At 42.4% G+C, this 12693-nt stretch overlaps 1 protein-coding gene across 1 annotated transcript; it reads left to right on the forward strand.

Annotated features, from left to right (window-relative positions):
- Positions 1 to 10717: 10717 nt before the first annotated feature.
- On the forward strand, positions 10718 to 12258 carry LOC124105061 (protein-tyrosine sulfotransferase 1-like). Its single transcript, XM_046462159.2, is given in 1 exon segment — positions 10718 to 12258. A coding segment is annotated over 1 exon segment (1113 nt). The 5' UTR covers positions 10718 to 10822; the 3' UTR covers positions 11936 to 12258.
- The last annotated feature ends 435 nt before the right edge of the window (positions 12259 to 12693 follow it).

Genomic DNA, 12693 nt, shown 5'->3' on the forward strand with positions numbered 1-12693 from the left:
AAATATTTATGATTGTTATGTCTTGTTGGTGTATGGTTCCCTTAAGCAGTATGTAGTGTCCCTCTTTATCTCTTTTTATTAACTTTGGCTTGAAATCTATTTTATTTGATATGAGTATGGACACTCCTGCTTGTTTCCGAAGTCCATATGAGTCATATGATTTTTCCCAACCTTTCACCTTCAGCCTATGTATGTCTTTTCCTATCAAATGCGTCTCCTGTAGGCAGCATATTGTTGGGTCTTGTTTTGTGATCCATTCTACTAGCCTGTGTCTCTTCATTGGTGAGTTTAAGCCATTAACATTTAGGGTTATTATTGAGATATGGGTTGTTCTTCCAGCCATATTTGTTCATTTCTGTTACTAAACATGGTTTGTTTTCCTCTTTGATTATTTCCCCCCCCCTTTACTGTCCTACCTCCCACTGTTGGTTTTCATTGTTATTTTCCATTTCCTCTTCCTGTAATGCTTTGGCGAGGATGTTTTGAAGAGATGGTTTTCTAGCTGCGAATTCTTTAAACTTTTGTTTATCGTGGAAGGTTTTAATTTCATTCTCCATCCTGAAGCTTAATTTCGCTGGATACACAATTCTTGGTTGGAACCCATTTTCTTTCAGTGTTTGAAATATGTTATTCCAGGATCTTCTAGCTTTCAGAGTCTGTGTTGAAAGATCAGCTGTTATCCTGATTGGTTTACCCCTAAATGTAATCTGCTTCTTTTCTCTTGTAGCTTTTAAAATTCTCTCCTTATTCTGTATGTTGGGCATCTTCATTATAATGTGTCTAGGTGTGGATCTCTTATGATTTTGCACATTCGGCGTCCTGTAGGCTTCTAGGATTTGGGATTCTGTCTCATTCTTCAAGTCTGGGAAGTTTTCTTGTATTATTTCATTGAATAGACTGCTCATTCCTTTGGTTTGGAGCTCTGTACCTTCCTGTATCCCAATGACTCTTAAGTTTGGTCTCTTAATGTTATCCTATATTTCTTGGATGTTCTGCTCATGGTTTCTTAACAGACTTGCTGAGCTGTCTATGTTCTTTTCCAGTTGAAATACTTTGTCTTCATTGTCTGATGTTCTATCTTCTAAGTGTTCTACTCTGCTGGTAGTATTCTCCATTGAGTTTTTAAGTTGGTTTATTGCTTCCTGCATTTCTAGGATTTCTGATTGCTTGTTTTTTATAACCTCTATCTCCCTGTATAGTTGATCCTTTGCTTCCTGGATTTGTTTGCGTAATTCGTTGTCGAAGTGATCTTTCATTGTCTGATTTTGCTGTTTAATGTCTTCCTTGATACTCCAGATCATCTGAAGCATGTATATCCTGAATTCTTTATCTGACATTCCATCTGCTGCAGCTGTTACCTCTTCTAAAGTTGCGTTGACCTGCATTGCTTGTGGTCCTTTCTTTCCTTGTCTTTTCATACTGCTTGCGTATCTTTCCTGCAGGTGCGGGCGGCGGCTCTGCTCTCTCCTTATTCCAATTGGGGTGTCGTGGCTACCACGCCAGCAGGTCACTGGGCCTGTTCTGGGAGCTGGTGGCGGCTCTGTTCTGTCCCTACTCCAATTGGGGTGACGAGTGTACCACGCCGGCAGGCCACCGGGCCTGATCCGCCGGTCGGTTGCAGGTTTGCCTACCCTGCAGGCGCGGGCGGCAGCTCTACTCTGCCCCTCCTCCAAATGGGGTGACGTGTCTGTCGTACCAGCAGGCCACTGGGCCTGTCCCGCTGGTCGGTCGCAGATCTGCCCACCTTTCGGGCACGGGTGGAGGCTCTGCTCTGCCCCTACTCCAATTGGGGTGTCGTGACTACCCCGCCTGCAGGACGCTGGGCCTGTTCCTGGCAAGGGAGGTGACTCTGCTCTGTCACTACTCCAATTAGGGTGGTGTTTGTACCACGCCGGCAGGCTCCTGGGCCTGATCCGCCGGTCTGTTGTAGGTCTGCCTACCTTGAAGGCGCGGGCGGCGGATCTGCCCTGCCCCTCCTACCACGCCTGCGGACCCCTGGGCCTGATCTGCAGGTTGATCACTGGTCTGCTCACCCTGCGGGCACAGGTGGCGGTTCCGCTCCGCCCCCACTCCAATTGGGGTCACGTGACCACCACACCGGCAGGGCCTGATCCGGGCGTGGGAGAAGGATCTGCTCTGCCCCTACTCGAGTTGGGGTGACGTGTGTACCACACTGGCAGGCCACTGGGCCTGACCCGCCAGGCTGTCACAGGTCTGTTTACCTTGCAAGCGCGAAGGGCGGCTCTGCCCTGCCCCTCCTACCACGCCCATGTACTACTGGGTCGTGGGTCTGCCCACCTGGCGGGTGTGGGTGGCGGCTCTGCTCCGCCCCCTCTCCAATTGGGGTCACGCGGTCACCACGCTGGCGAGCCGCTGGGCCTGCTCCGGGGGCTGGTGGCGGCCCGGCTCCTTCCCTCTGGCTCGAGGACAAATTGAGGAGACTCGGGTGACTGAGCCTCACCCCCCTTACCAGGAGACCAACTGCTTATGTCACCACTGGTATTGATGAAGATCTCTCCTCCACCGCTTTCTGCTGACATCAGATCTCTGCCATGTTGGTATCCTATGCGAATGGCAGCATTTCGTTCCCCTTGCCAGGCAACCCAAGCAACGGGTGAGTCCTGACCGGCCCTCAGCAGGACCCGGACCGAGACGCAGTTTCCGCGGGCTCCTAGCCCCGGTCCAGGGAAGTTCCGGGAGCCGGAACTCGGCCGCTCCGTGCTCGGTGTAAGCTCCTATAAGTGTAAGCTCCAAGAAGCAGTCCCCGTGGGCTCAGTTCCGGGAGCCGGAATTCGGCTTCTTAGTGCTTGGTGTTTGCTCTGATAGTAGCAGGGTCCAAGAAGCAGCCTCCGCAGGCTCCGCAGCCCTGAGCCCGGGCGGTTCCGGGACGGTTCCGGGAGCCGGAACTCGGCCGCCCCGCGCTCGGTGTTCACTCCGATAAGATCAGATTTTAAGAAGCACCCAGGCGCTGAACCCTAGCAATCTGTCTGCAAGCCGCAGGCGAATTGCAGCCTGAAATTACCTGTTCTATGGCTGAATGAGCTGCGGTCAGTCAAAAACAGGTATGGTGACGTCAGTTTACCAACATGGTGGCTGCTGGCCTCCTCTGTGGTCTGACCGGTGTGGAGAACCGAGATGGACCGCTTCCTTCCCCCCTCTCGAACCCAGAATTCAGCCCTGAGTGCGGTGCTTGCGCGGCTGGCAGAAACTGCAGCACTGTAACCCTGCGTCTCTATCCCCAGGCTGTAATATTAATGAAGTAAATTCCTTTCATATATAATTTGTTGAGGTTTTTTTACATGAATGAATATTTAATTTTCTCAGATACTTTTTTCTGCATCTATTGAGATTATGAATTTTATCCTTCATTCTATGAATATAGTGATCATTTATTGATTTTTGTACAGTGAACAAAATGCATTAATTCTTCTGCATGTTTAAGTCTACTACTGAAATGCTCTATTGATTTTCTTTATATTTGTCATGTTAATCAGCTCCAGGATTTCTGTTTGTTTTTTTTAATGTTTTCTCTATATTTATTAAATGTCTCATTTTGTTTGTGCCCCTTTCCCCAATTTCATTTTGTTATCTTTAATTCTTCTTTTGCATCTTATCAACATTTTTTAAGATGGTTATTTTTGAATTATTTTTAGATATTTATTACCTTAGTGTCAGTTACTGGGGCCTTATTAGTGTCTTTTGGTTGTCTCATGTTAGACTCATTTTTTAAAAATCATGTAGCCTTGTATCATTGCCTGTGCATTTTGAGGGAGCAAATATCTCTTCTAGTCTTTATAGCCTGGGTTTAGCAGGTAAAACCTTTATTTTCCCATCAGGCACCTGAGATGATAGAATTGTATCTAGGATCATAAAGCAATAAGGTTAGAACCAAATTATATGGTAGTTTCTAGGTCTACAGTGAGGTCCATGGTTGGTAGACCTCTTATCAGAGGCTCAGGTGGGCATCTGGTCCCTAGACGAAATTAATTACCTCTGGGGTCAATGGATCTGGAAGTGGGACAAATATTTGATTCAGGGTTTGTAGTTGGGACCATAGATGTTAGACTTATTACCAAGTGTGAAGTGAATGTGATTTCTACTAGATCCTTGTAAAGGCTCCTACCGATCATAGTAGGTTTCCTTCGTGGGAATGACTGGTTCTAGACTGCTGCTGATTGGGGCTAGAACTGAGTCCTAGAACTGCTTCAGGGTCCACAGGTAAGCCAAGTTCTGCAGGCCAATCCCTTGTAGCAAAGATGAACATATTCCCATTTGAGTCCCAAAGCATGTGAGACTACTTTTAGACTGTGGATGGTAAGTGCTAGAGTTAGAGAATTCATAGCAGGTAGGTTACCTGAGGTGGATGGGTATAACTCCTTCCAGATCATTTGTCAGATGTGCTGTGCTATAGTTTGGATATTTAAAAATGGGCAAAGGACTTGAAATAAATACTTTTTCAAAGAAGATATGCAAATGGACAACATATATATGAAAAGGTACTTAACATTTCTAATCATAAGGAAATGTGAATCAAAGCCACAATCAGATATCACCTTATATCTGTTAAAATGGCCATTATCAAGGGGCTGGGGTTGTGGCTCATTGGCAGAGCACCTGCCTCACACATGTGAGACCCTAGGTTTGATCCTCAGTAGCACATAAAAATAAATAAACAAAATAAAGATATTGCATCTATCTATAAAAAATGGCCATTATCAAAAGGACAAGAGATAAGAAGGAAGAGGATGTAGAGAAAACTGAACCCTTGCACACTGTTGGTGGGAGCATAAATTTCTACAGCCATTAGGGAAAACAGTATGGAGGGTCCTCAAAAATAAATAGACAAATAAACAAACAAATAAATAAATAAAATAACTACCAGATGATCCAGCAACTCTATCTGGTTATATATCCAGAAAACAGTATCATGAAGAGATAACTGCATTTCCATGTTCATTGCATCATTATTCCTAATAGCCAACATATAGTGAAAATGTAAATTTCCTTCAATGGATGAATGGGTAAAGACAATGTGGCATATGTATACTATGCAATATATTCATCCTTCAAAAGATGGTTTGGGCAGGCTCAAAGGGACTGGCAGAGAGTGTGAGGCTCCGACTCTAGGTTGCCCCCACCTCTTCAGGGATTTACCTATGGTGTTTCTGAGGGGATACTGCCTGCACTGACTTTCTCTGGGGGCAAAGGCAACACCTATGAATGCTTTAGTGACCTTCCTTACTAGAATATCAGTTCAGCAGTTGAGAATTCCTCTATGAAGAAACAACAGAAGGAGCAGCAGCTGCTCATTGGGGAATTAAAAGATCAAGATAAAGAGCTCAATGATAGGGTTGCAGTGCATCAAAGACAACTTTCATGGGAAGAGGATTGGCAGAAAGGGTTGACTTTGGAGGAATGTGTAGAAAATGAGAAGATGAACTATATAAAAGAATTGAAATAATCTGGTCACTCACAAACAAGGTAAAAGTCCTCGAACCCAATCCAATCAAATGCCAAACAGCTCTTGAAAAGATTCAACTACATCTTCAGTAGATGGCTCAAAATGAAACACATTTGGGCTGGGGCTGTAGCTCAGTGGTAGAGCACTTGTCTCGCAGGTGTGAGGCCCTGGGTTCGATCCTCAGTACAAGAAAGAAAGAAAGAGAGAGAGAGAGAGAGAGAAAGAAAGAAAGATATTGTGTCCATCTACAACTAAAAAATGTTTCAAAAAAATGCAACACCTTCTTCCATCCTCTCTGAAGACCTTGAGTGAGCTAATTGCCATCCAGTTTCTCACTGGGTTCTTCAAAAACTGCCCTAAGATATGATGAGACAGAGATCCCTTCTGGTATAAAGAACTCATCCAAGGGTTTGTTAATCAACAAAGATGCAGCATGGTCTAATGAAGAAGATGAATTTTTGCCCACAAGTAAGCTTCAGTGTTTGCTGGCACAATCTTGGCAGATATTTGGCCATCTGGAGCTGAGCACACTGCTGCCATCAGCTATGAGAATCTTGACAGCAGTGCCAGAAGCATGATTTCCTTTTCCTGTGTTTCATTGGTAGGATCTAAATACTCCAGTGAGCACTGGCGTGCAAATATCACTGGGAGGTAATTTTGTTAGAATGAAAGTTTCTTTTTGTCTCTGAGGGAGGGAGGTAGCATACTTGCTTTAAGAAAGACATATTCAAATGTTACCACATTTAAATGGCCTCAGTCTCTTTCTAGTTTCTAATTACCTGGGGTATGTGAATATCAATTCTTGGGAATTTATTTATTTATTTTGGGTTTTGGGTTTGTTTGTTTGTTTGTTTTTTGTGGTGCTGCAGATGGAACCCAGAGCCTCATGCCAGACAAACACTCTACCACTGAGATACACCCCAGCCCAAGTTCTTAGATGTTAAAAAAGTACACAAAATTTCAAACTTTGAATACATAGAAATTTCAAATGCACATGAAAATCGAATAATACAGTCATTTATTTTTAACACTGATCAACTTCCTGCTAATTCTGTTTTATCTCCCTTTTACCCATGTTTTCTTCTAAAGCAGTAGAGCAAATCTAAGACAATATATCATTTCACTCATAAATATTTCATGTTGTATCTGTATCAGATATGGACTTTTTATGAACAACCATGACATTATCACTACCAACAAAAATAACAATAAAACTTAAATATCATTTAGTAACTAAACCATGTTAAGGTTATCCCATTTATCTTAAAAATGTCTTTTTCTTTTTGTTCAAATCAATATCCAACTAAGGTCCCTACTTTGTATTTGTCTATGTCCCTGAAAATCTCACTTATAACTAACAGTTTATTTCTTCCCTCCCTTTCCTTTTCCCTTCTTCTCAATTTTCTCTTCATTGTTCTTCCTTCTTTCCCTTTTTTATTCCTCTTCCTTTACCTCTATCTTTTTAATTTTTTAAATTCTTTGGTACTGGGGATCAAATCCAGGGCCTTGTACATGCTCAGCATGCTCTGTACCACTGAACTACACTCCCAGCCCCTCTTTTGTTTCTTAATGCCACTTATTTGTGAAAGAAACACTGCATCATTTGTTTTGGGCAGTTACCCACATTTGGGATCTTGCTAACTCTATCTTTGTTGTGTTATCTCTCTCCTCTATTCTATCCCCAAGTAATTCCTGAAAACTGGCATTTAGATCTATCAACTTGATTAGACTATTGATTAATTTGGGGTTTGGAGTTTTTTAAATTTGGCATTGATGGTATTATCTGTTTCTTATTCCATCATATCAGGAGGGCCCTAAAATCTGGGTTTCCCACCTAATAATATATGTTATGCTTTATGGGTGAATTTAGGAGTTTGTCAGTTTGAGCTTTAATATTGGAATGTTTCCCTAACATTCATGTAATGATTTTAGCTTTCATCAGTGATTATTATTTAGAATGCATTACTTCATCAGGAACTTCAAAATAGTAATTTCCTAATCTGTCACTCTTTCAGGGAATGTTTCACATGTTAACCTTAACTGCTTATTATGAACACAGTAATAATCTAATAGCAATGATGTAAGTTGCTGTATAGATTTTTATGGCATCAATATTATTAGTGGAAAGAACAATGGACTTGAAATCAGGATAGTTGCCCAGTTTTCTCATTGTAATATATGAACTTAGAACTGATGCTTTAGGATTCAAAGTAAATTACTTGCATGTGCTGTGTGCATAATTACAGATAGTTGAAAGCCATTGAATTAGTAATTTTTGTATCCCTCACCAAATCCAAAATAAATAAAAAAGGTCTAAAAGAACACTGAAATGCTTTTGTATTAAAATAAACCTTGTTGGCAATTGTAGCTCAGTGGTGAAGTGAATGCTAAGCATGTGTGAGACCCTGGGTTCAATCTTTAGCACTGAATAAAAGAAAGAAAGGAAGAACCTTATTGGGGCATAATTTCATATAATAAAAGAAAGATCTTTTATTATGAATGATCTTTTATTAAGAATGTCTTTAATGCCATAATACTTTAATGCAAAACTGATATAGATCACACTGGTTCAATAAATTTGGACAAATGTGTATGCACCCATGTAACCAATATTCCCATCAAGGTATAAAGCATTTCCATCATCCAGAAAGTTTCTTTGAGCTTTTTGAAGTGAATCCCTCCTTACTTACCACCTCAGGCACCTCTGATTTTATCACAAGGCTAGTTTTGTCTGTTCTAAAACTTCCTGCAAATGCCATAGTATGGTGTATACTCTCTCTAGCTTTTTCAAATTTGATTATTTTGAGATTCACCCATATTGTCATATCAGTACCTCATTCTTTTTTTTAATCTCTGCTTAATTGTGTTTCATTATATGACTGTACCACAAAGTATTTACTCACCTCTCACTGGGACATTTGAGCGATTTCACATTTGAAGCTATTATGAATTAAGCTGCTTTGGACATTTTTATACCAGTGTTTTTATGGACATATGTTTTCCAATCTAAATTCCTATGTGAATGCTAAGAAGTAGAATTGTTGGTTATAGAATAGGGGTCTATTAACCAGGCCTGGTGGCACAGCCTGCAATCCCAGCAACTCGGGGGACTAAGGCAGGAGGATTGCAAGTTTGAAGTCAGCTTCAGCAACTTAGCAAGGCACTGTCTCAAAATAAAAAGGCTTGCAATATAGCTTAGTAATAGAGAGCCCTTGGGATCAACCCCCAGTATAAAAAAAAAAAAAAAAAAACAACAAAGGCAAGGAAGCAAAAAAAGAATAAGTACATTTAACTTCATAATAAACTGCCATTGTTTTTCAAGTTGGTCCTGCCAGCTATGTACGAGTACTCTAGGTGCTCTATGTCCCCACCAACATGTGGTTTTGTCAGTCTGTTTGATTTTAGTCATTCTAGCAAGTATGAAGTGGTATCTTATTGTGATTTAATTTGCATTTTCTTGTCAGCTAATGATACACATCTTCTCATGTACTTATTATGTTCATTTACTTTGATCTCCTTTAATTTCTCTTACCATATTTTATGGTACTCATTGTGAGATCTTGCACATCTTTTGTTACATTTCTCCCTAATAGTTTGTTTGCTGAGGCTATTATAGATGGTATTTTAAGGTTTGAGGATAAACAATCTCAAATTGCTTTTTGATATGAGTAACTTTGGAAATTGGAACTTTGCCAAATTTCTATATATTTTCTGATAATCTTTTTTTTTTGGGGGGGGGCACTGGGGATTGAACTCAGGGACATTCGACCACTGAGCCACATCCCCAGCCCATTTTTGTATTTTATTTAGAGACAGGGTCTCACTGAGTTTCTTAGCACCTTGCTTTTGCTGAGGCTGGCTTTGAACCCTCAATCCTCCTGCCTCAGCCTCCTAAGATGCTGGGATTACAAGTATGCACCATCACCCCCAGCTCTAATAGACAATCTTGACATTTGTGAATAAAGAAAATATTCTTTCCTCAATAATAATAATATAATAATATTTTATTTCTAAATAGGTTCCAACCAGTAATTATCTAAAATATCCAACAAAACAATATTGAGAAAATCCTATATTGATGAAATGCCTATATTGTTAGATTTATAATACAGTCTATCAATTCAACTTAATTTTGGATTCTAAAGTTATGCATATAAATAGACATAGTAGGCAGGCACAATTTCACATTCCTGCCATCCCCAGCAACTTGGGATGTTGAGGCAGGAGGATTGCCAGTTCAAAGCTAGCCTCAGCAACTTAGCAAGGCCCTCAGCAACTTAGCCAGGCCCTGTCTCAAAAAATAAATAAATAAATAAAAAGGGCTGTGGATGTGGTTCAGTGGTTAAGTGCCCCCAGGTTAAATCCCTGATATCAAAAAACAAACAGACATAGCAAAAATATGTATAGACAATATCTGGAGAAATAAAATCCTTAAATTTATCCATGGTAGTAACTTCTTTGTGTCCTTTAAAAAAACTTCTAATCTTTTAATTTATGTTGTATGATCTTTTGATAATGAGAATGAAGTGTTTCTTTTAAAAAGCTATTTATAGTAGAGGATAGGAAAGGCAGCAGAATACAACAGACACTAGTATAACAATATGTAAAACAGTGGATGTGTAACCGATGTGATTCTGCAATCTGTATACGGGGTAAAAATGGGAGTTCATAACCCACTTGAATCAAAGTGTGAAATATGATTTGTCAAGAACTATGTAATGTTTTGAACAACCAACAATAAAAATTTTTTTAAAAAAGCTATTTATATAGAAAGGTACTGCCAGATACACATCTTTCATATAACTTACATAAAGAGTTGTGTAGCAGTCTATGGCTATAAACTTTCTTGTCTCTATTTAATCACCTACAAAAATATTTAAATAAATCAATAAAGTTTGCATATTTAAAAATAGATTGAGTCGCTGCTGAGGCAGCCACGGTGAGTCTCCCGGGCGGGCTCGGGCTGGCTGCGGCAGCGGCGGCGCTCAGCGGCGAGGGCGGGCTCCCGGGCCGACCCACCTAAGGCGGTGGGGGAGGTGTCTGGGCTCAGCATGCCGGCGCAGCGGCTCCTCGCTGGTCGCAGGTGGACACAATATTTTATTTTTGTGTGGTGCTGAGGATTGAACCCAGTGCCTCATGCATGATAAGCAAGTGCTCTACCTCTGCGCCACATCCCCAGCCCAGAAGAGATGGATTTTAAGGAATCGGCTGATGCTGTCATGGGGCTGGCGGGTCTGCAATCCACAGGGCAGTCTGACAGATATTAATCATCTTTCTGAAGTACAATCTCCATGGCCTGAACTTTTTTTGAAAATCATTTTGAGCAAAGCATTTGTTTAATAACAAGATAACCACATCAAGATGGTTGGAAAACTGAAGCAGAATTTACTATTGGCGTGCCTGGTGATCAGTTCTGTGACAGTATTTTACTTGGGCCAGCATGCCATGGAATGCCACCACTGAATAGAGGAACGTAGCCAGCTAGCCAAATTGGAGAGCACAAAAGCCACCGTGCGAACTAGCCTGGACTCTAAAGCCAATAAAACCTTTGCCTATCACAAAGATATGCCTTTGATATTCATTGGCGGTGTGCCTCGGAGTGGGACCACACTCATGAGGGCCATGCTGGACGCACACCCTGACATTGGCTGTGGAGAGGAGACCAGGGTCATTCCTCGGATCGTGGCCCTGAAGCAGATGTGGTCGCGGTCCAGTAAAGAGAAAATCCGCTTGGATGAGGCTGGTGTCACTGATGAAGTGCTGGACTCTGCCATGCAAGCCTTCTTACTAGAAATCATCGTGAAGCATGGGGAGCCAGCCCCGTACTTATGTAACAAAGATCCCTTTGCCCTGAAATCCTTAACTTACCTTGCCAGATTGTTCCCCAATGCCAAATTTCTCCTGATGGTTCGAGATGGCCCGGCATCAGTGCATTCAATGATTTCTCGGAAAGTTACTATAGCTGGGTTTGACCTGAACAGCTACAGGGACTGTTTGGCCAAGTGGAATCGTGCCATAGAGACGATGTACAACCAGTGCATGGAGGTCGGTTACAAAAAGTGCATGTTGGTCCACTACGAGCAGCTCGTCCTCCATCCTGAGCAGTGGATGAGGACCCTGTTGAAGTTTCTCCACGTCCCATGGAACTACTCAGTGCTGCACCATGAGGAGATGATCGGGAAGGCTGGGGGAGTGTCGCTGTCAAAAGTGGAGAGATCTACAGACCAAGTCATCAAGCCAGTCAATGTGGGAGCTCTGTCAAAATGGGTGGGGAAGATCCCTCCAGATGTCTTACAAGATGTGGCAGCGATTGCACCCATGCTTGCCAAATTGGGGTATGACCCTTACGCCAACCCACCCAACTACAGGAAGCCGGACCCCTGGATCCTCGAGAACACCAGAAGGGTCTACAAAGGAGAATTCCAGCTACCTGACTTTCTGAAGGAAAAACCCCAGACGGAGCCTATGGAGTAGCAGGGCCTGGAACCTCCTTCACACCTTGAGGTGAGGGTTGGGCTTCACTCCTGGGTTCTGGGGTGTCCCCCTGGGCTGTTGCAGAAGGCCACATCACCAAGTGGAGAGCACAGCTTTGGAGTCAGGTGCCTGGGTTGGAATCCTTCCTTGGTCACTTGTGTGGCATTGAGCAAATTACTTAACCTCACTGTGTCCTAGTTTTTTCATCTGTAAAACAAAGGGCTGAAGATACAGCTCAGTGGTAAGAGTGCTTGCCCAGCATGCATGAGGCCTTGGGTTCAATCCCAGCACCACCAAAAAAACAAAGAGTGCCACCTGTAAGATGAAGAGGTCACTGGTAGCACTTAACACCCTCACTTCTTGAGGAACACACAAATAGAGTTAGGTGTTACCTTGGTGATGAAGTGGTCTGACATCATGACTATAGAGAGGACCTGTAGACAGACAAGCCCACTCACCTTTTGCTGATGAGGAAAGTGATCTCAGAGGGAGCAAGACATTAGGTCATCTCATGGAGCAAGAGGGAGCCCAGAGCTAAAGAGCATCTTCTCTTGACTTGTCACCAGGCTCTCCCCACTGCCCCTGCTGCCTGCTCTTTCTGCTGGACTTGGAGTATGTGTGTATGAGATTTTTTTCTTCTGTTTTGTTTTTCAAGATTGCCCTTACACTTTTATTTATTTATTTATTTATTTGAGACAGGATCTTACTGCTAAGTTGCTGAGGCTGGCTTTGAACTTACAATCCTCCTCCCTCAGCCT

Source organism: Marmota monax, unplaced genomic scaffold, assembly GCF_021218885.2.
Source record: "Marmota monax isolate L192 unplaced genomic scaffold, Marmota_monax_Labrador192_F-V1.1 WCK01_AAM20220418_F8-fsc00192, whole genome shotgun sequence".
In the NCBI taxonomy this organism is placed as follows: Eukaryota; Metazoa; Chordata; class Mammalia; order Rodentia; family Sciuridae; genus Marmota; species Marmota monax.